The sequence below is a fragment of the Rissa tridactyla genome, chromosome 4 (genome assembly GCF_028500815.1).
Source record: "Rissa tridactyla isolate bRisTri1 chromosome 4, bRisTri1.patW.cur.20221130, whole genome shotgun sequence".
Classification (NCBI taxonomy): domain Eukaryota; kingdom Metazoa; phylum Chordata; class Aves; order Charadriiformes; family Laridae; genus Rissa; species Rissa tridactyla.
The window spans coordinates 1,185,377-1,211,750 of NC_071469.1; the positions used below are offsets into that span (position 1 = coordinate 1,185,377).

At 48.8% G+C, this 26,374-nt stretch overlaps 1 protein-coding gene across 4 annotated transcripts in view; it reads left to right on the forward strand.

Annotated features, from left to right (window-relative positions):
- Positions 1-22,234, forward strand: part of CCDC9B (coiled-coil domain containing 9B) — a 51,696-nt gene extending 29,462 nt beyond the window's left edge. For 2 of the 4 annotated variants that reach the window (XM_054201126.1, XM_054201129.1), the window contains 7 exons: positions 1,266-1,450; positions 2,831-2,892; positions 3,406-3,459; positions 3,914-4,019; positions 10,113-10,170; positions 10,508-11,325; positions 20,001-22,234. In XM_054201126.1, coding sequence (XP_054057101.1) covers positions 1,266-1,450; positions 2,831-2,892; positions 3,406-3,459; positions 3,914-4,019; positions 10,113-10,170; positions 10,508-11,293 — 1,251 coding nt within the window. In that variant the 3' untranslated portion in view covers positions 11,294-11,325; positions 20,001-22,234. The other 2 variants (XM_054201127.1, XM_054201128.1) reach the window with 2 other exon arrangements.
- Positions 22,235-26,374: the final 4,140 nt, after the last annotated feature.

Below are 26,374 nucleotides of genomic sequence, written 5' to 3' on the forward strand. Positions count from 1 at the left end.
TTGACAACACACCATGGCCAGTTGGCTCCTGTTTCCACCGTGTCCATTAACCTGACAGCTGGGTTACCCACCTCTCTCTCTTCACGTACTCCATCAGCTCTGAACTATCTTTTCATTAAGCTTTGAATTTTTGAACAGTGGCAGCCCTTAATCAGTCTGTCTTGAGGAGGAGTGATATACCAAGAGGCTGAAAGCAATGCGGGTGAAGAGCCCCTTCTCTACAGGGATGCTGCACCTGACACTTGCCCTGTGACTGTGGGCTCCCCTGGCTGTCTGGTGGTCACAGAAGGCTGTCTTCCTTCTTGAGCCTGTCAGTGTGAAGGATCTCATAGGCATAACTTTGATTTAAGTGTCCCAAAGTCCTCAGGTGGGGGGAGTCATCAGCCTGGTGCATCTTCTGTGAGAGTTTTACCTTTCAAACTCTGTTGGGAGATGTTGCAAGCATTCCAGGAACTAACTATATGCCACAGGTAAACCTTAGCAAAGTGCCTCTTCCAGGAAAAATTGACAACGTTTGGTTTTAAAACCTTCAGGTGAGCAGGAACACAGCAGGTGAAAGCCACTGTCTAATTTCTGCCTGCAGTTAAAGTGACTGCAAGTAAACTTGGGCAAATCAATCCTGTGGCCATTTGCACACAGCATTGCAGGGGCATTACAAAAGTTTGTAATCAGGTACTGAATATCTAGAATGAAAAACTACATCTTATGGCAGCTGCTTCATGGCTCAGGAGGTTAGATATCACTCCAAGAACCAAAGAAACATTGCAGTTTAGGTTAGGGAAACAGCAGTGAAGCCCCATCTCATTAAGGCAAGAGGGACGTATCCAGTGGCAAAATCCAGGGAAACAGGTGGAAGCAATTTTAATCCTTTGAAATGTAATTCTCTTCATGTTGTCTGGGTGAAGTGGAACAACTTTTCAGAAACACATTGCCACAAATTATCATGATCATTGCTGAATATCCCTGGGAGGGGATGGTTGCTCGTTCTGATTTGGCTATGGATTCACGGTGTGGCTCCAAGCAAGCCGTGTAACATCTTCCTGCCTCGGTTTCCCTCTCTGTAAAGTCACCCAACCCTGGGACCAGTGTATTTAGGCTACGGGTAAAGCAGAGCCCTTCTGTGTGCACGTCACTTTAGAGAGAGAAGCTAAGCTTGCTCCAAGTTGTTTTCAACTATTACTGAGCATTTCTGGACAGTACAAAGCACACCGAATGCAGCTGTTTCAGACATTTTTATTAACAAGAAGCTCTTTTGCCTCCACTAGGATGGTGGGAAGTCAGTCCAGAAGGGCCCGGGGGACCTGAGTTTCCCCATGACTGGACGGGAACGCTCGGAGTACATACGCTGGAAGAGGGAGCGAGATCAGATTGACCTGGAACGACTGGCACGTCACAAGAACGCGAAGGGCGAGTGGCGACGGGCTTGGGATGTGGAGAAGTCGGAGCACATGTAGGTCCTGCACAGTCCTGGGGTGGTTTGTCTGCAGCAGGCCGTCTGAAGCCAGTGATGAGGTCTTGTGCAGATGTTTATTGCTGATCAGATCCCACGCTGTCATGTGCCTCTCCCTGACCAAATCCACATTGCTGTCTCTTTCTCCTCCTGACCATGTCTGTCAGTGGGACCAGATATCGGAGTGATTCTCATATTTCCTTTCTGACATGAGGGCTCCTACTCAGATAGGAGATACTGTGTGCTGACAAAGATTCCCTGCTTTCGGCCCCACCAGGACATGGACTGTGGGAGGGAGGGGATTGTGAATCACTTCTGAGTCTACATCTGGAGGGTCCTCTCCATCTCCACATGGACAAATCCAATGGCAGGAGGGTGCAGCTGCCCTTCTAGAAACACGGATGGAGAAACTCGCGTTGCTAGTCCATGGGTTTTCTCATTGCCCTGCTTGTTTCTCCTTCTCCATCACAGGACAGGCCAACATGCCTAAATCCTCCACACCTCAAACTCAGCCTGTTCAGGCACTATGGTGTGAGGGGGTCACTTCAAAGGGCCACCTATGGGGGAAATGCTAGGGACAGCAATGTGGGAGAGCTCTTAATGGGGTCTGGCACTTCCCTGCTTTAAACACTGTCCCTCTGACTGTGCTTCTTCAGCTGGGCCACACCAGTTAGAAAGCCTTGGAGGATGACGTAGCACCTGCAGCAGGATAAGGGTTTGATAGGGTGTGGTGTTAGGGGATGTTCCATAGGTTTGCTGCTAAAAGAATTTGTACAGGACAGATAGACGGGACAATCTTTTGGCTGAGGAGTGGGACCAAATACATAGATTTTCAGTCACTGAGACCCCAGTAATTGGAGGTGAATTGACTTAAGTGGGTGCTGAGTGTTGCTGGCAAGACAGCTCTGAGCCCTACTGTTCTCCTGTATATCAATTTTTAAGAGAAAAGCCATAATACAAACCAAGCAGGATTAGAAACCAACCAAACGAGTCTGATCCACGGGTCTAATCTGAGATCACAAGTCCTGAAGCTGCTTCAGATTGTGTTTAGAAGCTTGGAAAGCTCCATCTGAGCATGGTACACCTACACTACAGGCATCTATAGGCTTTGTGGATGTTCATAGAATTATATATATACATATGGGTACTGATGTAAAGGTTTTGGAGGTTCTCCTTTGGGGTAGAATTGCCTCACAGCCTCATTTCTCCTGGTTAGTGCATGCAGTTTCAGCGCCTGCTGATAAACCTGCGCATATTTGCCAGTGGGCAGGTGCAGAAGGGCCGAAGGCTGGAGCCTGCGTCGTCTCGAGGTCTCCCGTCCACGCTTTTGCACACTGGAGAGAATCATCAGGTCTGACAATGCCTGTTTTTAACCTGCAGGTTTGAAGAGGACTTTGTTAAGGATGGGGAGCCAGCCTTGGATAATCCCAGCAATAAGAAAGGTTGGCAAGGGACACCTAGACTTTGTCCTGACGCTAGTGAATGCTGATCGTGCGAATCCCAGTGCCACAGCAGCTGTCGTGGCTGTCAGTTGTGAAACTGTGCTTTCCTGGGCAAACGCCTCTGAGCGCAGTGTTGGGGTCTCAGCCCTCTCTGCTTTGCGGAGTGCTCAGGGGATGGGATTTCAGCATCTGGGTGCTAGTGCATTTGGTCTTCCCAGGGAGAGCAGTGGCTTCTGTAACCTTGTACGACACAATACGGAGGCTCAGCACTGCCTCCTTTCCCAAACACTGGTTTGAGAGGCAATCCTATTCCAGAGCACATCATCTCTGATCCCTGTGGCACATGCTGGCTTCTTTACTAGCATAAGTCCATCACGACTCCTGTTTCTCAGGAGATGGACTGGCAGAACAAAGCTTTCCCTTGTGATGCCCTATTTGAACGTCAGGCTTTCTGCTGCGTGTCCGTTACAGAACCTCACTTACTTCTGTGCATGCTTTGCTTTGTCCTTTCAGGGGGAAGAAACGCAAGGAAATTCCAGCACAGGTCCTTTCCTCCCGACGGGAGAGGTGAGTAAACCATGTGACTTGGTTGCATCCCCCCACTAAACGTCAGCACCTCTGATATGGCCTCATGGAGAGAGTTCTCTCCAGGCACTCTGGCAGATTTGGAGTGCCTTTTGGGGACATACCACATGGCTGCTCTCATAGCTGTGTGGTACAGTCTGTGCTGTGCGGCAAGGGAGAACAAGAACAAGTCTTCCAAGAACAGCACAAAGGAGATTGTATCCAAGGAATAAGTTTGAAAGTTACAATTGGAATTTGGAATAAAGAATGCAGAAGGAACACCCCTAAATTCTCAATTTGTATTTTACTTTAGAAAATACACGTACAGTATGCATTACAGCTTCAGAGGCTTCCTCCTCCAGAGGTACTTTGCAGTGATACAAGGATGTTGGGCCCTTCAGTGGTCCGTCACCTGGTTCTGCCTGCTCTTGCATGGCATTTCCAATCTGTCTTCTAGGTGGAGGACAGCATGGAGTGAATGTGAGCGATCCTGGTGTGAAAGCAGTACCTGCTGTGAGCAGCCGAGCCAAAGGGAAGGACAGACTGACGGGAAGAGCCAGAAGGTAAGGAGGCTGGCAGCGAAGTAGTGGCTGTGATATACCTGTCCAGGTCTCATTCCTTGCCCAATTGTGAAAAGGGACAGACAAAAAGAAGTATTGTTCCCCAACAGCATGTTTTCAGAGCGGTTCACATTGGCTGGGCCCGTGTCTGGCAGGACTTCGTTTAGTGGGGTTTGTGGTACTTGTGGGGTGCAGCATCGCTGTACTGAGCCACTGCCTCAGCTCTCTGCAGAACAGCCCAGGGGCTCGGGGCTACTGTCTCACCAGGTTTGGGTAGCACTGGCACATGCCCCAGCAAGCTTTTGAACACATCTTACCTGACTTCCAGGCACTGCTGATATGGAGGAGCAGGCTCCAAAGGTAGTTCCAACTGAACAAATAGCAATTAGGATTGATACTGTGATACAGATGTCTTTTCTTCATAAACGACTGTTCTTAAAGAGGTGAGGAGGGAACTGGCCTGCTCCTGCCAGCTGTGGGCAGCACACAGCAATATAGTCATTTGCACAGAAGTAATTTCAGAATATCAGCAAAACCAAGTGCATTTTACAGGTTCGCCCACATCCTCCCAGGGGTCCCCCTCCCCTGCTGCTCTCCATAATTAAATTTCAGTGCAGTCTCCAGTTTCCTGGAGCCACACTGACAGTTTAATAACGCTAATCATCTTCACAGCACTGCCATGCCCTTTAGCGGGCAACAAAAGGATGAAGAGTTGATTACATACCCCAAGCCTCTTCATTTACCCAGAACACAAAACCATTCCAGTAGCTTTTAATGTTATCATTCCTCAACCGTACAGGTCAGTTATGACCACACAGTTAAAGAGATGCATCAACAGATAGGTGCTTCACAGGGGTACCCACAGCACTCCCCAGAAGAAATGAGGTGGGTGGAGGCCAGCTGCTGCTTGCTGTTGCTTGGCTGAACTGAAGAGTGTTGGGCAGGGTCTGCGTGTGCAGGATTCTGCTGTCAGGACAGGAGTAGGTCTAATATGCAGGGCCTGGCACTGTATTAAGCCTGGAGAGTTCTTAATGTTGCTCTTGTTTCCAGTGGCTGTGCTTTGAGGAAATGCACCCGAGCAGCCGTAACTCTCAGCTAGTTAAGCTGTGGACTGGGAACCTACTTACAGCATAAAGATGGGTTATCTTCTGTCTTCCTGAGCCCCGTTAGTTAATCATACATTTAAAATTAAATTTAAATCTGATAAATTGATGAAGAATGGGCTCAACAGCATGCAAATAATCAAGTTAGCTTTGTTCGCAAGTTACATTCCACCCCTTCCCATTCTTCAGCTCCATCCCCTATAAAAGGTACTTGGGAAAGAAAAGCTGATGAGCTGTGCTCGTGTTCGGTCCCCCCCAGCCGCTGACTGCGGCACCCGGGAATTACAGCAGTTCCCAGAGGATATGCGGGATGGGTGTGCCAAGAGATTTCCTTTATATTGTTGCTTTCTATGAATACCTTAGAAGCCTTAGAAGGCTTCAGGCTGAATGTTGCTGCTCAGAACTATGAAAGATGCAGTGATTACACTGTTCTGCCCCGCCTGAAGATGCCAACCCATCAGGGCAAACCAAACTCCCAGACCTCAACGACTACGCTCAGGAGCAAGTGTGGCTCTGCAAAACATAAGGAAAGACTTCAGGAAATAACGATGATGTTAGAAGGACCTGATGACATGATAACCCTCATGCTTCCAGAGTTTAATCTTAAAGTTTAATCCTAAAGTTTAATCCCAATGCAGTCATTTTTTCTGCTCTGTGGACACCTTAGCTGGCTAATTTAGATGCAAATGGCTGCTTAAGTGTGTGCTGGGAATAGACTGTAAATGCAAGAGTGGTGTTGATTTTGAGCGGCTTCTTGGAATGGACAAAGAGTTTGTTGCTTCCCTTTTATAGGCAGTGCGGACGGATGGATCCCGCTATGGTCTGCTCTCTCCTCACCACGGCCCATGGGTCAAACCCCAGTGCTCAGGTCCTGCCTCAGGCTCCGTCTCTGCCCTGGTCAGACCCAGGGGAAGGGGTGAGAGCCTGCCCACCCCCCTACGCCCATCTCCTCTCCTCCTCCTTGGCAAAGCTTGACTTATGCCCCAAAGCGTGACTGTGACAGGCAGATGCTGACTACTTTCCAGAAATCATAACAGGATCTTGAGACATTTCTTTTTCCTTCTATGCCGAGCTCTCAGAGCCATGCCCAGAAGGAATGCCTTGGCTAGCTGTCTTATGGCAGAAATTCAAAGAAATAATGTTGGGCTGGGATTTAATGTTTTGTACAGACTGCCTCAGAGCTTCTGACTGGCCAGCTTGGAGCGCTGTTTGACGACATCTCATTGAGCTGCGCCTCATTAGCAGCCCTCGGAGTCTCTGCCTGCAGTGGTCTATGCCTCTTCTGCTCCAGAGCTTGGAGAGGCCGCAGATGGCAGCCTCCTCTCTGCCAGCAGCTGGGACAGTTAGCATCATTTCAAACCAAGTAGGGTTATACCTGAGTATCAGCACTTTTACCTGCTGTAATAACATAGTATTATTCCCTTGCTTTTCTCACCTCACCCCATTAGCAGGACATTTATGCAGTGGATCCAGCAGACTTAAGATCCCTTGTGCCTTGGACGTGCCTGATTGAACCACATCAGAGTCGAAGCACACTGGCAATGTCAACCAGTTCAAAGTGACAGTGGTTTCTGGATCCGTTCTTTATCTGGGGAGAGGGCAAGGTCAGCTAGCCAGATTACACAGCAAGGTTTAGCACCTTCTGTTGGGAGGCGTAGAGGATGCGTTGCAGGGAGGATGCATTGCAGAGAGGATGCCTGGCTTGTCATGGACTTCCACAGCCTCTTCCTGTCCTGGCAACAAACTGAGAAGGTATGTTTTCCAATACATGTTTGTGTCTGCAGCGCAGAGGCTTGGAGGCTTTCTAGTGCATCTAACTCCTCCAGGGCTGCTGGGTACCATCAGGATGTTATTCATACCCGTTTAAAGGCCTTAAGGCTCCAAAATGGCTGGTGCTAGAAACCTATTTAGATGCCTAAATTCTTTTGCTGATGAAACTATAAAATTTTATATAATATTGTCTCCACAGAGACATTCTTTATTCTTGTTCTTTTTATTTTTTTCTCATTTTATCTCACAGCAAAACAATATATCATACTCCTCCCTGAACATCCTCCATTAGAAATGGGGCTAGAAAGCGTCCTGATTTTTTTTTTTTTCATTCTTGTTTGCTTTGCTTCAGTACTTCATATTTATCAGCTACTAGAATGGAAAATCCTGGTTCATTTAAAACTACAAAGTAGTATCTTAAACATTAGTGTGTTTAGCTGTGAGTAGCTGGAATATGGAGTCATGCCATGAAGTCCTCACCTTCACCTGTGGACCTGGGAATAGCAGGAGAAATGAGGAAGCCAAACACTTGTCTGCTGCAGCGTGGACACCTTCCTCAGCACTATGCGATTGCTCCATCCTGCGAGAATCACTTTAGAATAGCTCTCCTGCTGCCCATCCATCTCACCTCAGGGACTTTTATTTTTCTTATCTCCTCTTCATTGCATCTTCTGTGTCCTCTGTTGATCTAGAAGGGATCCTGTGACTCTCTGGTCACGTAATCTTTTCTCTGAAGCTGGAAGAGCATCCCTTGCTCCACTGCGTCTCTTTGGGAAGAATCATTCTTGAAGCTTTTCCTCTCATTTCAAACCTGAGCTCAGGGAGCCTTTGGGGTGCTGAATATTTCACAGAATCACAGAATCATAGGGTTGGAAGGAACCTCTGGAGATCATCTAGTGCAACCCCCCTGCCAGAGCAGGGTCACCCAGAGCAGGTGGCACAGGATCGCGTCCAGGCGGGTTTGGGATGTCTCCAGAGACGGAGACTTCCCCACCTCTCTGGGCAGCCTGTGCCAGGGCTCTGCCACCCTCACAGCAAAGAAGTTCCTCCTCGTGTTCAGGTGGAGCTTCCTATGGTCAAGTTTGTGCCCATTACCTCTTGTATTTCTTACCTTCGCTTGTATCTGCCCTTTATCACTTAGAGACTCCTCTCCCATTTAAGTCCAAGCGACTCAACAACAGTGGTAAGACCTGCTTGGCGCATCTGGCAGTGACTTCCAGCAGCAGCTTACCCAAGAATTTGTAGCCAAGTTCCCAGATGAACATCTGTGATGGATAGCACTAGCCGTGCTAGGGAATGAGCTGTGTATTTTCATTGCATCTTAGTGATTAATAACACACTCTGGGGCGTTAGGGGTAATGATGGGGAGGAGGAATATGTCAGGTGGAGATGCTGAATATTTCAGAATTGCTGCCTAACTATTTTTGGCTATCTTTAGACCTGGGGGGATGGTCTGTTGTAGGCTGGCTCTGCAGGAGCCGTGCAGTGGTAGAGTAGACAGAGCAGGGAGAGGCAGAAACCTGCAGTCAGCAAGTCATTCCTCAGCTTAGATATCGGTCTGGGAAAAACAGTCGTTGGTCCCACGAGCATCAATGCGGAGCGCAGAGGGGAGTCGATCTTGAGGGCAGCCCATGCTGAAATTTAACACGGTTGACTGTGCATGATGAGCTCTACCCTTCTATGCAGCCTGACTTTCTGAGCTCTTGCAGGGCTCCCCTGAAAATACAACCCCAGTGGCGGGGGCTGCTCCCAAGAAAAGGGGCCCTTGTGCGGTTTGAGCTGTCACAGCCGGCGGCAGGGACCTACCTTGTGTTCAGGACGAGACCTCGCTGGCTGTGGTTTGGGTGCTGGGTCTGTCGCTAAGCCCTACAGGACTGCTCCAAGCTGCTTCACCTTCTGCCTTATTAAGGGCACCATACCCAGCTCTACACTCTGAGAGCGCCTTGACGTGCTTGAAATGCAGTTCACTTCTGCCCTAAGGACTTTGCTAGATAAAGACAGTGTGAGGCAGCTTAGTGTGATTGTATCAGCAGCAGCCTCTGATGGCAATTCCCACACGTTTTTCACAAGGGCACGTGGGATCACTCTAACGCATCTGCCTCTGGAAACACCTGACTCTGCAGTCACGTCAATGTGCCTTTTTATTTTTTGACACAAACTTACCAAACGAAGAGGTCAGTAAGCCCAGCAGAGTCTGAGAGAAGAATTACATCTCACACACGTTTGCATATGTTGTGTTTTAAGAGTATGGGGCAGGGAGAAGTGTGTGTGTGTGTATAAAATGTTTGGGGGGGTGTGGGGAGCGTGCGATATGATTCACCAGGCACACATATGAGAAGGTAAGGGTTACTAAGACCCCTCTCTGCCCAGTAGCACTACACGGGCAAATTCAGATTTATATTCACCCTAGGAAATTCAAACAAGCAAAAGAAAGCAGTTCGTGATGCAGCCTTTAATTCCTCTGTGGCCCTCTGGCACAGGATGTTGTAGCTGCTGCAAATTTATTATGGGGTCAAAATGCACTTACACAAATCCTTGGAAGAGACTGTCTACTAAGCATGACTCAACACAGAGATACCATCTCAGGCTCAGGAAATCTGAGCTGCACGTTTCTGGAAACTGGGGAGGGTACCGGGGAGGTGTTAAACGCATTTGTCCTCTTTTCAAACTCTACCCTAAGCATCTGCTAGTGATGCTGAGAGGGGAAGAGAGCCTGGGCTAGCTGGACCTTCAGGCTGATCCTTATGGCCATTCTTGCAGCCTGCTTGCACATGTCAAGGTCTCCAGTCTCCCAAACTACTTCAAAGCAATTTTATCCTTCACTGTCTGCCTCTATGTCTGCCATTGTGGACACTTGGGCAAGCAGGACAAGACTGGGGCAGACATCAGCATAAGCAAACTGTATATCTTATTAGTCTAACGACAAATGTCTGTTCTGGCAATTGGATTTTATGTTTTCATTACATTTAGAATTATAACAACCGGTTCATTAAGATTTAGTGGTCTCAGATGAGTGTCTCTGGATGGGCTGAGTGCTTTGCAGGTGCCAAAAGGAACTGGACCAGTTATGTCTGTCGCCTTTATCTCTTGTTGCCTGGTCCAGGGGCTCAGACAAGGAATGTGTGGCCCTAGTAGAAATTCCTACCCAGGTGTCAGGCAGGGAGAGTCACTTTGCCATATGAGAACTTGAAGGCCTGAATTCTGAAAATATTTTTCTTGACAGATGGGATGCAAAAGAAGGCGAGGACATGTCTTTTCTGAAGGATGACGTTGATGGCCAGGTGAGTTCATGAGTTCAAGTTGAACACGCACCATCAGGACGGTTGGAGGCTTTCAGCCAGTGCAGAGCTGGAAGACCTCTACGTTGGGGTAAGCGTACCCACCTTAGCACCCTCCAGATGGCATGATGTGACAGCAACTTCACTTCTTGCATTGACCCTCTGTCAGCACAACCCCACTTAATCTGGTCCCTGAACACTTCTCGTCTCCACCTACACCCTTTTACTTCCTTTAATGAATTCCATAATTTTCCCCCCAGTTTTGGGAACCATCATAGTCGAGGAATACCGTATACTAATATTTTAATAAGCTGAACTAAATATCTCCTTCTTTTCTTAGAGGAGCCTTGGTAAGGACAAGCGGAAGAGCAGAGGTGAGGAGGGGGTGGAAGAGAACTGCACAGATGAGCTGGAGGAGAAGATGAAACAGCCAAGTCTCCAAGATCATGGGGCCTCCTCACCACAAAGGCTACAAAGTGGAAAGGTCCAGTCTGCCCACAATGGCCAGAAGGAGGAGCGGAGAGGAGTGAAGGGCTTCAGCATGGAGGCGTCTGTGGCCAACACAGGTGACTCAGAGCCAGGGCACAAGCCAAGCAAGGAAGGCAATGGGGAAGATACCAATGGGAAGCCTGGCTCTGCTGACATCTCCCAGGAGAAGGAGAGCACTAACAGCACTGCTTCACAGAGCAGCCTTCCAAGAACCGTGCAAGCCACGAGGCGTGGCAGTGAGGAGACCTTGTCGTTGCCCATGGGAACGAATTTAGATGGAGCTGGCTTAGAGAAAAACACAGCTTCAGAACAGAAATCCACTGAGGAGCCTTCAAATGGCCACGGCGGAAAGCTTGACACAGCAGTGGGAGACAGACTGGATGCAGGTCAAGGACAGCTGGTGAGAAAAGGAGGGGAGGAAGCGACTCAAGACACTGCCCTTCAGGGGCAAACACTTGCGCTGAAAGGAGGTGAAGATGCTGAAGGCACCGAACACAGAGGAGAGCCTTTGCCCCCAGGGAAAGCCAACTCTGACGAGACTGTTGTGTCTGAGCAGGACGCAGCAAAATCACAGTCCAGGGAAGGGGACCAGCCTGAGGATTGCAAGAACAAGGACAGTGGGGACACTCTCAACTAGCAAAGATTGCACGGGCTTGCCTGAGACAGAAGGTGAGTTCCTGACCCCCCTCCCCATGGTGTCTTTGTTACCCCATTAATGCTCTCAGCCATAGTACATAACAGCATCGTGCCAGATAACTGTCCAGAAGTGTTCACTGACAGTGATATGGATCCCTCAGGTAGTCTGTACATCACAATGACCTGCCCTGGAGTGCATGGGGAAACAATGGAAAATCAGACAGGAAAATTTGGACAGAAAACTGGACTGCTGAGTCTGGTTGGTGACATGCATTAATTAGGACACAAACTGAAACTATTGCTGGGAAGGGATAACCTCAGCAAGAATAGCAGAATGAATTTGTTTCTGTCTTTGGGGTGATCACAACTAGAATAACTTGAGGTCCGTGTAGTCCCTTTCCCAAAACACTTGCAGAGCTATGGAGGCCCACCTTGTGGACAATAGTTTGAAGAAGGATTCTCTTCCCAGTACAAGGTCTGTGAACGCTGCACTTTGAATTATACATGTGGTAACACTACTGTGCAAGGCAGTGTGTAAATACAAAGGGTGAGGTGGCTCCTGTTGAAAAGGCCTATGAACCAAACAGAAAGGAGGACGAACAGGTCTGTGTATGTAGCAATGCTCCAGGTTTTACTCAAGCAAAGAAATTTCTTCCAGAAAGGCAAATGCAGAACAAGAAAAGCCAGGAGATAGAACAAAGTGTGCTAGGCAGCAAAATAAAGTAGAAGTTAGGAGGAAGGGGCAAAGAGAGAGCGTAGGGGCTCTTTGGCAGTTACCTTTGCAAGACATGTATTTTCTAGGCAATGTCACAGCCAGATCAGGATACCACACCCACGGGCGCTAGAGCAGACCAGTAAGTCAGGATGGGATCCTACCACCAGGTTAGGCAGTAAGGCTGCAGTTCCCTCCACCTAACTCAGGCCAGGACAGAAGCACCTAACTTAAGATTTGGGCTTTGTTCCTCTTCAAAGGAGTGAGATGAGACTTCCAGAACGCAATCCTGCTTGCCTAACACCTGAATTGCCCTCAGGATACTCCTGGCTCCATACTTTAAGTAGAGAGACAGCAGCTATACTCCATAAATAGGCGCTTCAGGCAGCTAGCTGCTCAAAGCTAGGCAGGCAGAGCGCCCCATCAAGCGCCTTTCCCAATTCCAGCAGGCTTTTCTGCAGACCCCGACCCAGCAGCGCTGCTTAGTATTCATCCCAGAGGCACAAATGAGCTTAGGGATGAAGTGGTTAAGCTGCTAACAGAAAGACTTTCACTATAATCCAATACTATACAAAAGGCATGGAGAAGCGCAAGCTTACAGCTATTGAAAAAAGACAAAACACCAAGAACCAGCAGGAGCCGGTTCTGTGTTTGAACTAAAATTCCTTCAAGTGCGGGAAATTAATTCCAACAGCATTTAGGAAAATGTTAAGAGACACCTGGATGCACATAGCGGGAGTTTACTGTCCAGGCCGTGCCTCTCCATTCTACCAAAAATCCCCTGCAAAGTAGAGGATGAAGAAATTAAAGTTATCCTGAGTGAGAAAAGTAGTCATTAATTAGACACCTGCTAAGAGGAAACAATAAATTACAGTAGTCCATTTTCATCTCAGCAATGGAGACTCCAATGGGTTTTTGCTGAGTCCACTTCAGCGTAGCTCTTCACTCCATCGCTCCTCACTGAATTCATTAAGGCAGGCTTAATTATAACCATAGTCTTATGTCTTGGAGAAGAGGAGGTGACTTAACCTGGTGTTTGCACTTAAGCACTCACATATCTGCTTGGCTAAGCTGGAACTTGAGACTGTTATTGCTCTATGAAGGTGTTTATTGCTTGGGAAACACCAAGTGTAGTGATACTGGGGAAAAATGAAGGGTTAACTGGTGCCCCAGTTACCCCCTACCTTTTCATCCTGCCTGCCTTCCCATCTGTCTGCTTCCTACCTGCAATGCCCATTTTCCTTGGCCTGATCATGCCCCCCCAAGAGAGCATGGTCCTGCCCCACTGTCCTCTCTTTCCCAAACAGTTCAAGATGAATTTCCAGGTGTGCCTGAACTACGCACTCAGCATCAGATACCACCTCTTGATGCAGACAAATTAAAGCAAGATGGTTTCCTTTTCTGATATTTCCTGTAATGTAGGAGATGGTCCAGATTCCAGGGGAGCCCCGTGCAGGGTTGGGGTGGCAGGTCACCTGGGGAGGGTCGGCCTTTAACCAGACGTGGTGGGGCTGACCTGTGTTAGGATCACAGGAATAGGCACAGCTACGTCAAACCTTACGCCAAGAGAAAGCGTTTTCATTCTTTTCAGTCCTTGAACAATCACCGATCACTAATTCACAGCAAAGACACGGCGACGTATCCTCTCTGAGCACCCTGGTCTGTGATTGTTTCATCCGAAGGTTTCTTGCGCTTTCCCCTGAAGCCTCTGACTCTCGCTGACAGTGCACCCTGGGCCGGCGCCGCAGTTTCTGTGTCCCCCGTCTCAGCAATGGGTTTCTCCAGCTTTTTTTTTCATTCTGTTGACTGCAGGAGCATTTCAGGAATGAGCGCACGAGGGCTGCTTGGCTATTAGTCTTTAACCATGTTCTAGGGCATCATTGTCACCTCCTGTCTGCTGAAGTCACCACAAAGCAATTTGACCTCTCCCTTTGCACCAGTGACAGGCCACGGTCGGGGCTGGCTTTCCCAAACAACATCACTTGCGGACAGAGTAAATCCTGCCATGATTTATTTGTAGTGGGGAGAAGAGCCAAGAGGAAGACAGAGGGACCTGTCTTTAACTGCCTGCTCCCTGTGTCCAACGTGTCAGGAACATCCCCTGGCAGACAAAAAAAATCCCACAAGCCCTGGATGTCTCTACTCTAGCTCAGCACAACCAGAGCAGTTCGGCTGCGTGGCCTGACAGCAGGGCTCCTAGGAGCAACAAAATACCAACGACAACAACAACCACAACCGAAAAAGCAAAAGCTCATTTGGCTCATGTCGGTTAAGCTGTCAGTGCGTTCGGAGCGAAAAGGTCTCGTGTCTATTCCTGCTGTTGCTTTGAAGTTCCCAAATCAACATGACAGGCTGCATAATGACACAGATGGCAGTCATAAATAACCACTGGCTGCTAACAGTCACTTCCCTTCTCCCTTGGCTTCTGCTTCCTAGTGCTCTATGGATTAGTTTTAGCTCAACTTTATTTTCACGTAATTCTCCCTAAAGTGTTATTTCACAGCAATTCTTTAGAACCAGATCCCTCAGGATTGCCCCCGTTTGAGGTGTGTTTGGACCCGTGGTGGGGTTTTCTATTCATTTTTTTGGCTTACTGAGCCTGATGCCTGCGGCTGACTCCAGACGATGCTTCAGGGCAAGGACTGCCCAAAACGCAACCCACAGGACCCCTGCGTTCAGCAAAGGCATTGACTGTGGCCCACAGAGGGACGTAGTAGGTGTGGCCATCCTGGAGGGCAGCATCCCCGCGCCGGCTGGAGCCCCTTCCTGACTGTCACCACGTGTGGCAGGCGAATGAGTCTGCCTTTTTCAGCCTATCTAATAGAAGTCGGATATTACCCGGCAGAGCTAGGTTTAGCAAGAACCAGGAAAAGAGCATCATTCAGAAAGCTGAAAGAGCAATAAGATCAAGCATTAAACAAAGGGCTGCGCTTTCTTGTTAGAATGCAAAATTAAAAGTTTATTTATTCTTTCTGTGTCTGGTACCGTCAATTCAGGTGCCCAAACCACCTTAATTATTTGCTTCCTCTCACAGCTGGAGTAGACTCCTTAAGAAGAGTGAGTGAATGGTCCGTAAGCCAGGCTGAGGCCGCGGGCTGGTGGCTCACGTACAGTTTGTAACAGCTGATGCTCACGCTGCATTGCAGACGTCCGTGCTTAACTGTATTGATCTGAGGTCAGGCGGACGCAGTTACACGATTATCCCATTGCAGCGGAGGAAGGAGGGGGTGTCTCACCCTGTGGCCTGTGCACAAGGGTAACGCAAGTTCTCTGCAGAAGGACTTCACGTGGCAAGGTGACCGGGTTGTTGTTACACAAGCCTCCAGGAGGTACTGAGCAGCTCTGGTCTGGTAAATCCAGGCCAGCAGGAAACCTTTACAGTGCCCTGTGTCCATGTAACCAGTGGCCATTATACTGGGGAATGCCCTGAAGCACCTGGCAGAAAACATGAGCCAAGTCTGTGCCGAGAAACCAAATTATACAGAGTCTGAATGACTACGGGTTTGGGGGACAGAGAGTTCATGGCAAAAAAGGAAGATGATTATTGTAACCGGGCCCAACACGAGATATGACCATCCGTAAGGAGAAGCATCTGGAGGGGTGCACTGTCGTGGGTTATCAAGACTGGTTAATAATTTCCTGCCGGGAGGCAGCAGGTAACTTCCCAGTGAGATGAGGGGTGGTGGTTTTTTTTAAAAAATACAGATTTGACAAATGCTATGCATGTACCAGAAATATGTCTGCCTCCACATTTCGTATTTCATAAAACCCAAACTGGAGCCCTCGTTAAACCTTTTCAAAACAGAAAATTTTAATGTTATGTTTTTAAATACTGGTGATTCAGTTTTGATACGGTGCAATTTTTGGAAAATCAGCGTTGAAACAGATGGTATGATTTTGCAAAAGACAACCTATCAACCCTGGAAGGAATGTAAAAATATCATTCCATTAAAAAGTTTATATCGTGGAATTTCCATCAAGCAGAAAATCCTGTACCAGGTCACATCACCTGATGCCAGGGACCTGCCCTCTGACCATGGATCTCGCAGGTCCCAAAGCATGGCAGATACCTGTAGTGGCAGTGAACGTCAGTAATCAGTGATAACAACGTGTTCTCCACCTGCCCTGCTCCTGGGCTTTGGGGGGCCCATGTCCCCCACACGTTAATGTGCAGACTCCACTCCCCACCGCAGATGCTGCCCGTCCATTTCTGCAGAACAGCAGCTCCTTGCAGCAAGCAGCCACCATGCGGGTTTCACAGCTTCCACCGCTAATGTCTATTTATGGCACTAAAAATCTCCAGCACCTTCAAACTAGTTGGAGATGCTGTGCAGGGAGTGTGGTGGGGCTTTCATCCTTTGCTTCAAATAACAAGGAATAAATATTTACCCGAAGTGCAGGACTGGAATCCCTGGAGAACATCCAACAAGTCCCAGAGAAGTAAACGATACACAAAAACCACAGAAGCTTTTCCCTGAATTCTCCTGAGAAAATTAATCTTAACATCTTTAGAGCAAATGCAGCTGGGGGTAGATTTCCAGAGCAGCTCCAGGGATCTGACCTTGCAGCTCTGGCTGACGTAAACAGGAGTGGGGCAGGCAGGGCCTGTGTGCTGCAGGACGGAGGAGGTCAGAAGAGGTCGGCTTTCTGATGCAAACCAGTGCTAAAGGTTGGTGCGGGAAACAGTGCAAGCAGAAACCAACACTTCTCAATGCAGTTACGGAGCTACGAAGCACATACCGGTTTCCCCAAGGTTCAAGAGACAAGAAGATCCCCTCTGTGATGTCTTGGACACGGCCAGGGATTGGCAGGCTGAGGTCTCAAGGACCTGACTTTAATAGCACTGGCCTGCCCGGTCCTGCCTGCAGCCCACACCACCTCTGGAGCCCACCAGCGTGCTACGGGCACTTCGGATTCCCAGAGCACATCTCAGCAGCACATACCACCGAAGTGGAGAGTTTAGTCCTCATGCAGAATTAGGGAATCGTAGGGCTTAATACAGCACTCGACAGAGTTACCTTCATGCCTCTGTAGCTATGGGAAGCCTCTTCCATGGCACGACATGGGAAAATACTGTTAACATGGGAAAACACAGGGATTATGTGAGAATGGTTGAAGAGAAATGTACTCGGACTGAAGAACCCCAGGGAAGGACTCCAGGGATGTTCAGGGAACGGTTGTTTAGTCTAGGAAACTGAAGGCAGAAGGCGATGGAGTTGCGATCTCTATAAATACAGTGGAGTAGTAAACACCAGGGAAGGAGAAGAGACATTCAGTCCAGAAAACAATGCTGGTGCGAGAATCAACGTATCGAAGAGGCCCGTGAATAAATATGGGAAAACCGGAAAAAGGTCAGTACCTGTCAGAGGAGAGATGACTTGGAAGCGTGCTGTGGTTGAAGCAGGGACACTTGTCCCCTTGGAGCCTGGCCTGACCAGCACGCCTCTGGCAGGGATTAGGTGACGTGGTGCTTGTGGCAGCAGCAGGATGAGTCTGATGACGAAGCTGTGTATGCTTCTGTGGAAGTTGGTGACCACTGTCAGCACAGATGCTTTCACCGCCACCCAGCAGAACTAGCGTACGCAGCCCATCTGGAAATGCAGGCTCTTTACTCCTACATTTCTCTGGCACTTTGCAGGAGCTTCTGTCTCTTTTTTGGTCTGTGGTGGTGACTTGTGCAGAGAAGGAACTATTTGAAGCTGTTAATGCACTGAGAGTCACAGACCAAAGCACCTATACTTCCTTAGGGCTGCTTACCGAAGCGTAACGCAGCCGCCTGTGTTACCCTCTTAACGTAAACCCCAGATGAAAAGGAGTTAGAGACAAATACACCCCGTTGTGGTCTGTCCTGCCAGGCCCACAGGCCTCTTCCCTTCTGCCAGCTCTGCTGTTCAGAAGGAAGAGGGAGATTGTAGAGAATGACAAGACCTTAACCACTCCAACAAGAATCTCCACCAAAGACTGTCTTTAACCCTTTCATCAAGAGTTGCAGTGATAATTTTTCTACCAGTGGCAAATGTAGACAGGATTCCCCCCCCCGGCCTTAAATCGATAAGTTCTAGTTCAAATGGGAATTAACTCAAGGGTGTCCAATGGCCTGTGCTAGGCAGGAGATGTCTCATGATCTTGCTGGTCTTTTTTCTGGCCTTACAGTGTATGTTGGAACAGAAGATATACGTCCATTTTAAAAAAGCTAAGTGAGAAAATCTGGTGTAATGATGTCTAACAGCTGGTCCTTACACCTCACGTCCCAGTTTGCCTCGTGGTGTTTCATGAGACTGCCCGAGTGGTCCGCTAAGAACAAAATTGTCTCGGGGAACTCTGGACCTGCCCCGGGAGAGACCCAGCAAAATTGCGTCTTCCAACCCGAGCAGAGGATGGATGGGGCTAACCTCGGCTGGAGGAGCAAGGGACGGACTGCCGGGCTTCATCAGGCACACTCAGCTGCAGTCTCCAGGGACTGCACACACATCCACCCCCACGGCACGAGGTTTCACGGGCAGCTCCTGCAGCAGTGACAGTGACACAGGGAGGGCAGAGTGGCACTGCAGCCCCTGCTGCGCAGGGCAGAGCCAGCACCCAGCCGCTTCGCCCCTGTGCCCCGGCTCCCAACAGCCAGCCCAGCCCTTGTACGCCTCCAACCGCCCCTCGAGTTATGAACGGAAAAGAGGATCCAGTGTGAAATGAGAGAAATGCTAATCACTATGTCTAATTACTGAGAGAAGTAACGACTTTAAAGCCCCTCAGTGCCTTGGCTGTAAAGGCTCACTCATGCACAGAAAGGAGGTGTCTGTATTGAAAGGATAATATTGGAAAACAGGAAAGAGAATTGTCTACCAGCGCTAATAGCAGAGGGCTGTCAAAGAGACTTTTGAAACCATTAATAATAAAATAGATTAACAATAAACAGAGCTAGCTCTCGAGTCAGTTCAGACTCACAAACCAGATTTTACAGTATTTGGACCACCACGCACAACGCTGAAAATCTGCTTCCCGGCCTTCACGGTAGCGCTGAACCCCGGAATTGTGCTGCTGCAGCACTGAGCACCCCGTGGCAGCAGGATGCGGCCACCCCCGCCCGCTGCACACGCGGGACAATGGAAAATGTCTCCAGCAAGTCTTAGAATCTCCTCTCAGCTCTACACAGCATCGATTATTTCAGTACCTCGGGTACGATTTCAGTGCAGTTCCTTATGAGATATCCGTGGCTGTGTCCTTAACTGATTCCTTTAGAGGTTTCCTCTTCACGCGAGCCTAGCTTACTCTCGCCTCTCCCGCCTTCGTGGTATTTCATCTGGTTTTCTTTTCATACCCCCCCCCGCCCTTTCTTGTGAGCTTTCGGTGCTGAAATCTCCATCAGCAAAAGGCAGATCTGTGGATTTAAACATGGATGCAGGAAAACACCAGCTCAGCAATTCTGAGCAGCATCCAAGCATCTGGCAAACGCAGGAAAAAAAAAAAGTCTGCCTTTCCCAATTAAAATCAACATGTGTAGGTGTGGGGCAGGTACAGGGCAGCAGGCTCCACTCAGGGGTCAGTGTTTGACTGGAGGGAAGCTGACAGACCCTTGTGCCCTTGGGGGACACAAGTGCTGCACCCCCAGGGCAGGTTTCACAAGAGGGACACAAAACCCTGCCCCAAACCAGCCCCTCCTCTTGTTGCTCCAGGTGCTGTACCAGCACACCCCAAAGCCCGCAGAGCTTATGGTTCTTGAGGGAAAAGGAGAGAGTGAAGTAGCCTTACCGAACCCAGAGGAGGACTGGGAGCGTGCTCCATCCAGACTCACATTCAGCGCGTTCCCTGGGCTGCGGAGCCCCCCCGCTGCTCCCGTGGGGTCTGGCAGGCAGGTATCTGGGTTACGCTTCGGTGGGACTCCCCAGGCAGCCCCAGCCGTGCAGGAAGGTCAGGTTGAAACTCAGCAGACATTTTTAATTTACTGCTCAGCACGTCCCTAAAGACTGATAATCCCGCTGCTGTCTCTGCTCTTGTTTCACAGGATAACGTGCTGGAGGTGGTGGATGAGAAGAGAAGAGAAGAGGAGCACAAGCTTCACCTCACTCTTTGACCTTCTATGAAACCAGCTCTCAGCACCCATTCACAACACGTGGGGTCCCCATCCCCGCCCCCCTCCCAGGTTCAGCATCACCCTTCCCTAGCCCTACGCCAAAGGACAGGGAAGGCTACACACACTCCTCTCACTTATCTTTTGTATTTGTTTTGCCTATATTGCAGCTGTGTGGCAAGCCAATTGAATGTCTACTGGATGCACTTTATTTTATTTAATAACTAATTCTGTTTAAAGTTAAGATTTTGGTTTCCGGGCACCCCCGTTTCCTCCCCCAGAGGCTGGCAGGGGCTGCGGCAGCTCTCCCTCGCTGTTGGGCAAGCGGAGCATTAGGAGACGGGGCGAGAAGCGTTACGTTGTAGTTCAGTAGGTGGATGGGAAAGCAGCGTTCAGAGCAGCTCCTGTGCTAGAGGTTTGTATGCGGTTGATGCGTTGGCAGAGACGTTCAGCAGTTGCATGGGTCGCGGGGCACAAAGAGGGTGGAGCATTTTTGAATTGCACCATGGGGCGCAGGTGCTTTTGACAAGCACACACCAACCACAGTGTTTCATCCTTTAAAAGCTTGCTTTCCTCCTCCTGGTAGATGCAGAAGGGCACAGGCAGCAGAGGCTGAATCAGCACATCAGGAGACTGCTTTTTGCTAAGGCAGGTGGCTGCTGGGTTGAGCAGGTCTGTGCAGCTCCACAAAACACCCTGCCCGCTGCGCAAGGCTACGGTAACTGGAGATACTTGCAGCTCTGTGTGCCAAGCAGGGCAAGGAGGAGGACAGCACAAACGCAATAATCTTCCTTCTCCCCCACGCTGCGCAAAGGAGTTGGCAGCAGGACCCAGGCCAAATTGGAGCTGAAGGTCTAAGGCTTCCTATCAAATGCTGTCACCTCCCTGGTTGTGCCTTTCATAGCCTTGTGCTTGACTAAGGGCAGCAGTTCCCCTGGAGGCTGCCATGCAGACATTCTGACCTGGCCTTAAAAGACACCTTTCAAATCGAGGATCTGGATGAGCATTTAGAAGCACAAATGTGCAAGAATCCCAGCTGCGTGGATTTCCAAGCAGCTACGAGATTCACAGCAAGCTAGGACTGAGCTGAAATGTGGCTCCCGATTAAGGAGAAGGCAGAAAGCAGGCACGAGGAATACCACAACGTAATTTCTGATTCTGAGTGACAGAGCAGAGAGGGTATCGCCCTCACTTTGAAGCGCTGCTCTGAAACTTGATGCAGGAGTAAATGTACATGCAGACATGGATGCGTGGAGATTTATTGGATTTCGTTGCAGGATGAATTTGCTAACCAAAACAGCAGACTGCCTTGGTGGTAAGGCTGGCATGTGTGGACTGAAATACTGTATGCTGTTTTAATAAACTAATACTTGCACAGATAAATATTTTGTTTTTCCATGTAACTTAGATCCATAGCACCTATCTCATGAAGGATGAGCCTGGGAATTTCCTCTACATGCCACATTCAGGAGAGTTTACTGGCTTCAGACGAGGTATTGTCAAGAAACAGTGTGCCGCTTTCATGTTTTACCAGTAGCAACTTCTTCACCCCACCAAAGCCCAGGATGGGTTTATTTGGATTTATCCAACAGATGAAAGAACAGATAGATAAAAGCCAGATTGTAAAACTGCTCCAGGTCCTGGAGATTCTCCATCACTGTTAAAGGCTGATTTTCCTTACCTGACTGGCTCAAAAACCTGCTTGCAATTGTTTAATTTTTTAAATTTATTCTTATTTTCTACATCTAAGTCACTGACCTCAATCTTGGTCCCGTCAGCCTGAGTCATTACCAGCACACCCCAGGCGCTGGCTTGCCACGCGAGGCGCAGTCGGGGACCCCGCGCCAGTGGAGCTCAGCGCCGTCGGGCTCACAGCCGGGCAGGCACCAACTTCTACACTGCCCCGCTCCAGCAGGCACTTGTAGAGGTGAAAAAACCAGCTGCAATTGTTTCCATATCTTACCACTCCAGGCTTCTTTTTGAAAGGAAAACAGGCACTTTCCCCCCTTCCCCGTTCCCTCCTTTTTCTCCTGTAAATCCAAGTAACTTTGCATTTAATGCTGCCTAGGAAGGACTGAGTCTGTACCGAGCTCCAGGGATGGGGCTGTACGGATAGTGCCCGTTCTAAGTGTAATTGTTTTCCTGCTCATTAACACTTTCCTCGAATGCACTTTGGTTGGTGCCTGGATTGCAATTTTTCAGAAAACTGTGGCTAGCTGTTTCTTTACAGCGAGAGAAAAGACTGAAAAGTTAAAAAATCTGATGCAGAGGGATTATTTATGTGAAATAAAAGTTGTAATGAGGAAAAAGCTCCAGTTTCTTAGTGTTTCTCAGCCCCACATGTAGAGTTTTCTGAATTGAATCTGTGATCTCTGCTTTTTAGAGCAGCAACTCCAATTCAGATTGTTTCGCCCTTAGGAAAGCGCTTAGGGCCAGCTCAGCTAGCTCCAAGAAGATGACAGCCAGCATCGTAACGCGAGGCTCACTTTTTCACGGGCATCAGAGCCGCCTCATTGCCACAGCACTTTTCTTGCAAGCAGACGTGACGGCAGCTTGCAAAGTCACCTGCCTGCACAGGTACCTGTTTCCTCCCAGCAGGGACGTTGTGGGAGTTACTCTGGCTCCTCCGGACAAGGGGAAAGCAGCAGCCGCTCTCGGGCAGAACACCTTTTTCTTTAAACCAAACAGCTTGCCGCTGGACGCTCGTCTAGTTGGCAAAATTTACCATCAATTTCAACACGGCAACTCTGTAGCTAAAATTCCTATCAAAATTGATTTCAGACTGGTGAATCACCTCTTGTATAGAGAGATCGCTTTCAAAAACCTCAAGCCAAGGACAAAAAGTACAGCTGGATAAATCTGGAGACACTTCAGTTTCCAAAGCTTTACCAAGCCAGTTACTGCAGGAGGCAGTAACATAAAATCTTGACAGAAGCTCCAGCTCTCTGTTCCTATCTCACCAAGCCGAACACCTACAGCAGCAGCATCCCGCAGCGATTACTCACAAGTACAGCCCCTACAGAGAACCTAGAACTAGAAATAACAGAAAGTCACCCATTTTCCACACCAGTTCCCCTCCAGATAAATTGGTTCCAAGTGGCATAGGAGCCAGAAGCTAAACTGGCATTTAGTCAGAAATTTGTGTACTTAAAGAGCATAATACAGTAGTTGGTGCTTTCTAAGTTACGTGGAAAGCTTTTTAAGTCAATTAGAGGCCCCGAGCAGGAGCAGGGTGCTGCTGTGAGGTTCCACACGCTGCCTGCTGCCTTCCCGGGGAAAGGTTGTCCTTTAGCAGCGTGGCCGGCTCAGACCCTGCGGGTACCGGCAGCCAAAGCTGACGCATCGGCAAGTCCCCAGCCTTTTCCCAATGACACCAGCGCAGCACAGCCACACAACAGCTGACCAGATAGGATGCTCTCCCAAAACTGCCTCCAAACACATGTGGAATAACCAGAAGTCGAGCTTCACCTCCTTCGCGTTGTGCTCCAGCTCAGGTACAACTGTTTCTTACCCCGTTCCCCTCTCCACACACTCCAGCACCCCCAGGATTCGCAGCCAGCCATCGGTAACACCCCCCCTGTGCACAACCCTTTCCAGAGCAGCCACTGAGATCAGTTTTGACCTCTGAAGGAGAGCCCCGATGCCCAGAAGCAGCCGCTGATTTTTGTTACCAAAACTACACCGCCAGACTGCTTTTCAGCGGCACTCATGAATTAAGCCAAGATCTGGAGTAAAAATAACACCATCTTCCGTGTCAGAAATACGGGGATGAAGATGTACGCGTTACCTCAGCTGAAATCACGAGAGAACATGCGTGGGGAAGAGGTAGCTTTTAGAAGATGAAAATGTGAGCAGCTGCTGGAGCACATTACATGCTCCAGTAACACTTTTTCCAGCTATTTCCCTTCCTTCTGGTCCCTCAGCACGCGAGTTACACCAAACGCACTCTCCTTGAGCAAAGGGAGCTCAATGGGACAAGACCGCATACAAGCAGAGGGCAAGTATTATATGGCCATAAATAGGTGTGAGCCCAGAGGCACCTACACACAAGGAACGAACGAAGAAAGTTCAAAAGCCACCCTCTGATCTAGATGCACCTTTGACTGGGCATCATTAAAAATTCTGCACTTATTTCTCCTCCTTTTAGGGAGCGCTTCCATTTGACAGAGCTTGCAGTTCAATCCTTCTCTAAGGATCTCTCTGAGGCAGCGTTACACAGTGCTGGAGGATCACCACGGTCCGCTGAGAGCTGAACAAGGCAGGATTAGCAGAAATTGTCTCACACAAAGTCCAATTCCTCCCTCACGAGACTCTTCTCAGTCAGAAAGGAAGAGCAGAACACAACCTGGTCTTCTCTCCATCCTCTGAAGCGATTACTGTGATTAGGAACTGGAAAATCAAGGCTACTGTGGTATTTACCTCCCTTGCCTCTTGACCACGACGCGTTCTGTCACCGCGTTTCAGAACTAAGCTGCACCTGAAGCACAAATGTACGGCAACTTCTGTTCTCTATGACACAATTTTTTGAAGGCTCTTGACAAAAATCTGGAACTCATGCCCTAAATGATACAGAGACTCAAAGCTTGAAGGAAAGTTGGCATTACGGAATTACAAGCATGTTTAATCAAAAAACAGAAGTAAAAAAATGGAAGCACAGGTGTCCATGTTCCAGCCATATTCTTACAGCCAACACGCTGCACAGGAGCATCCCACACTTCCAAGTTTTGAGACCCCCGTTAACTTCCTTGTATGATTAAAGCAAAGGGCCTAAGACCCAACATTTCACTCATGTCCGACTATCTCCTTCATCCAAACCGAATTCCAGCCAACTCCCTTTCACACAGAGCTGCACACGCTGGAAATACGGCACAGTTCTGTTTGCAAGCAACAGGCAGGACAGCATCTGCGTAAAGGGAATAGCCCTTACCAGCGAGTCCAAGGAACTAACATTACAAATCACGAGGTTACAGCGATTTCTATCTAGGAAGCAACACAAAAGCCTGTGCCTTATCGCGCCTGATACAATTACACTAAGTGAACTGATTTTTGTTTTTCTTGGAGGAGCAATGAAGGGAAAGACTGAATTGGTGCTGAAGTAATACCACAGATAACAAGATATTCTGCCTTTTAAGCCTCAGGTTTACCCAAGAGTGGTGACCGCACCAATTTAGGGCACTAAAAAAATTATGTTCAGATGCAGATGACTGTCTCAGTGCAACGATGGCAACATAATGCAAAAACTCACAGTCCAAGGTGACTATCCAGCTGTTATCTGTAGCAGCCAACCTACTTTCCAAGAAAGCCCTAATACCCTAAATTTTAAAAAGTTACCTTACACCTAGAAACCAGGCAGGACGAGACATTTTTGTTACTAGAAATATTTGCGAAGTGCACGTAGTCACTGATTTCTTGGACAGTCTGCCACAAAGAGAGGAGCAAGCCCAGAGCCTGGCTCACTGCAGGCTGGCAGTAGCAGTATCTCATGGGGAACATATTTTCCTCCAGAGGACTGCGATTCCTGGCTAGGGAAAGGATGTAGAAGAGATTTTATCTGAAGAATCCAGGTCCAAAAGGGCTTTGGAAAACAAGGCCGCTCAAATCACAAAAGCTCCCTGGCCCCTAGGCCAGCAGCCCGGGATCCATCTGCATCTTTACAAGCCGGAGCTCTCCCCACCCCGTGGGCCCAGTACAACAGTGGTGAGGTGACAGGACGCTCCAAAGCCAGTTGTAAGAGGTACAGAAATAGAAGTGTTTCACTCATATCTCAATTTGTCAGCAGAGGAGAAGATGCAAAAACAGAGTCTGGGAACTCATCAAGCCTGCGCTTTCATACAGGAATGAAGACAGCCACAACCATCGCACTACTGGCTCATCAGCTATTTTTAGCACCAGAAAGAGAGGCAACCATCAGCGATGGGTCTGTTCCCTCTGATGAAGCGGATCTGAACGCTGCCACTGCCCCAAAGATCCTTTACCACCAAAACCACAAACCAGGTGAAGAGCTTTAAGTTGTTCCTGCTCCTGAATACGAGGCATCTCTCCGCAGTTACATGGCAGGCTGGAAGAGGGCCATGCAGCCCATTTAATTCAATTCCCTTCCTCTTCCATCTGCTCCATGCAGCCGCGCTCTATTAGTCTTCTGAGAGCAATTGTATTTAAAGTGAAAAATGCCAGGAGTCTGTGTACATCCAGCATACATCGGACGTACTGTTCAAAGCCACTACAGCCACCAGCTCTGAGCTGCAGGCCAGGATCAGAGAGATCCCAGTGTCTGTGTAATTCCACCCAGCTTTTATTTATATTCAAAG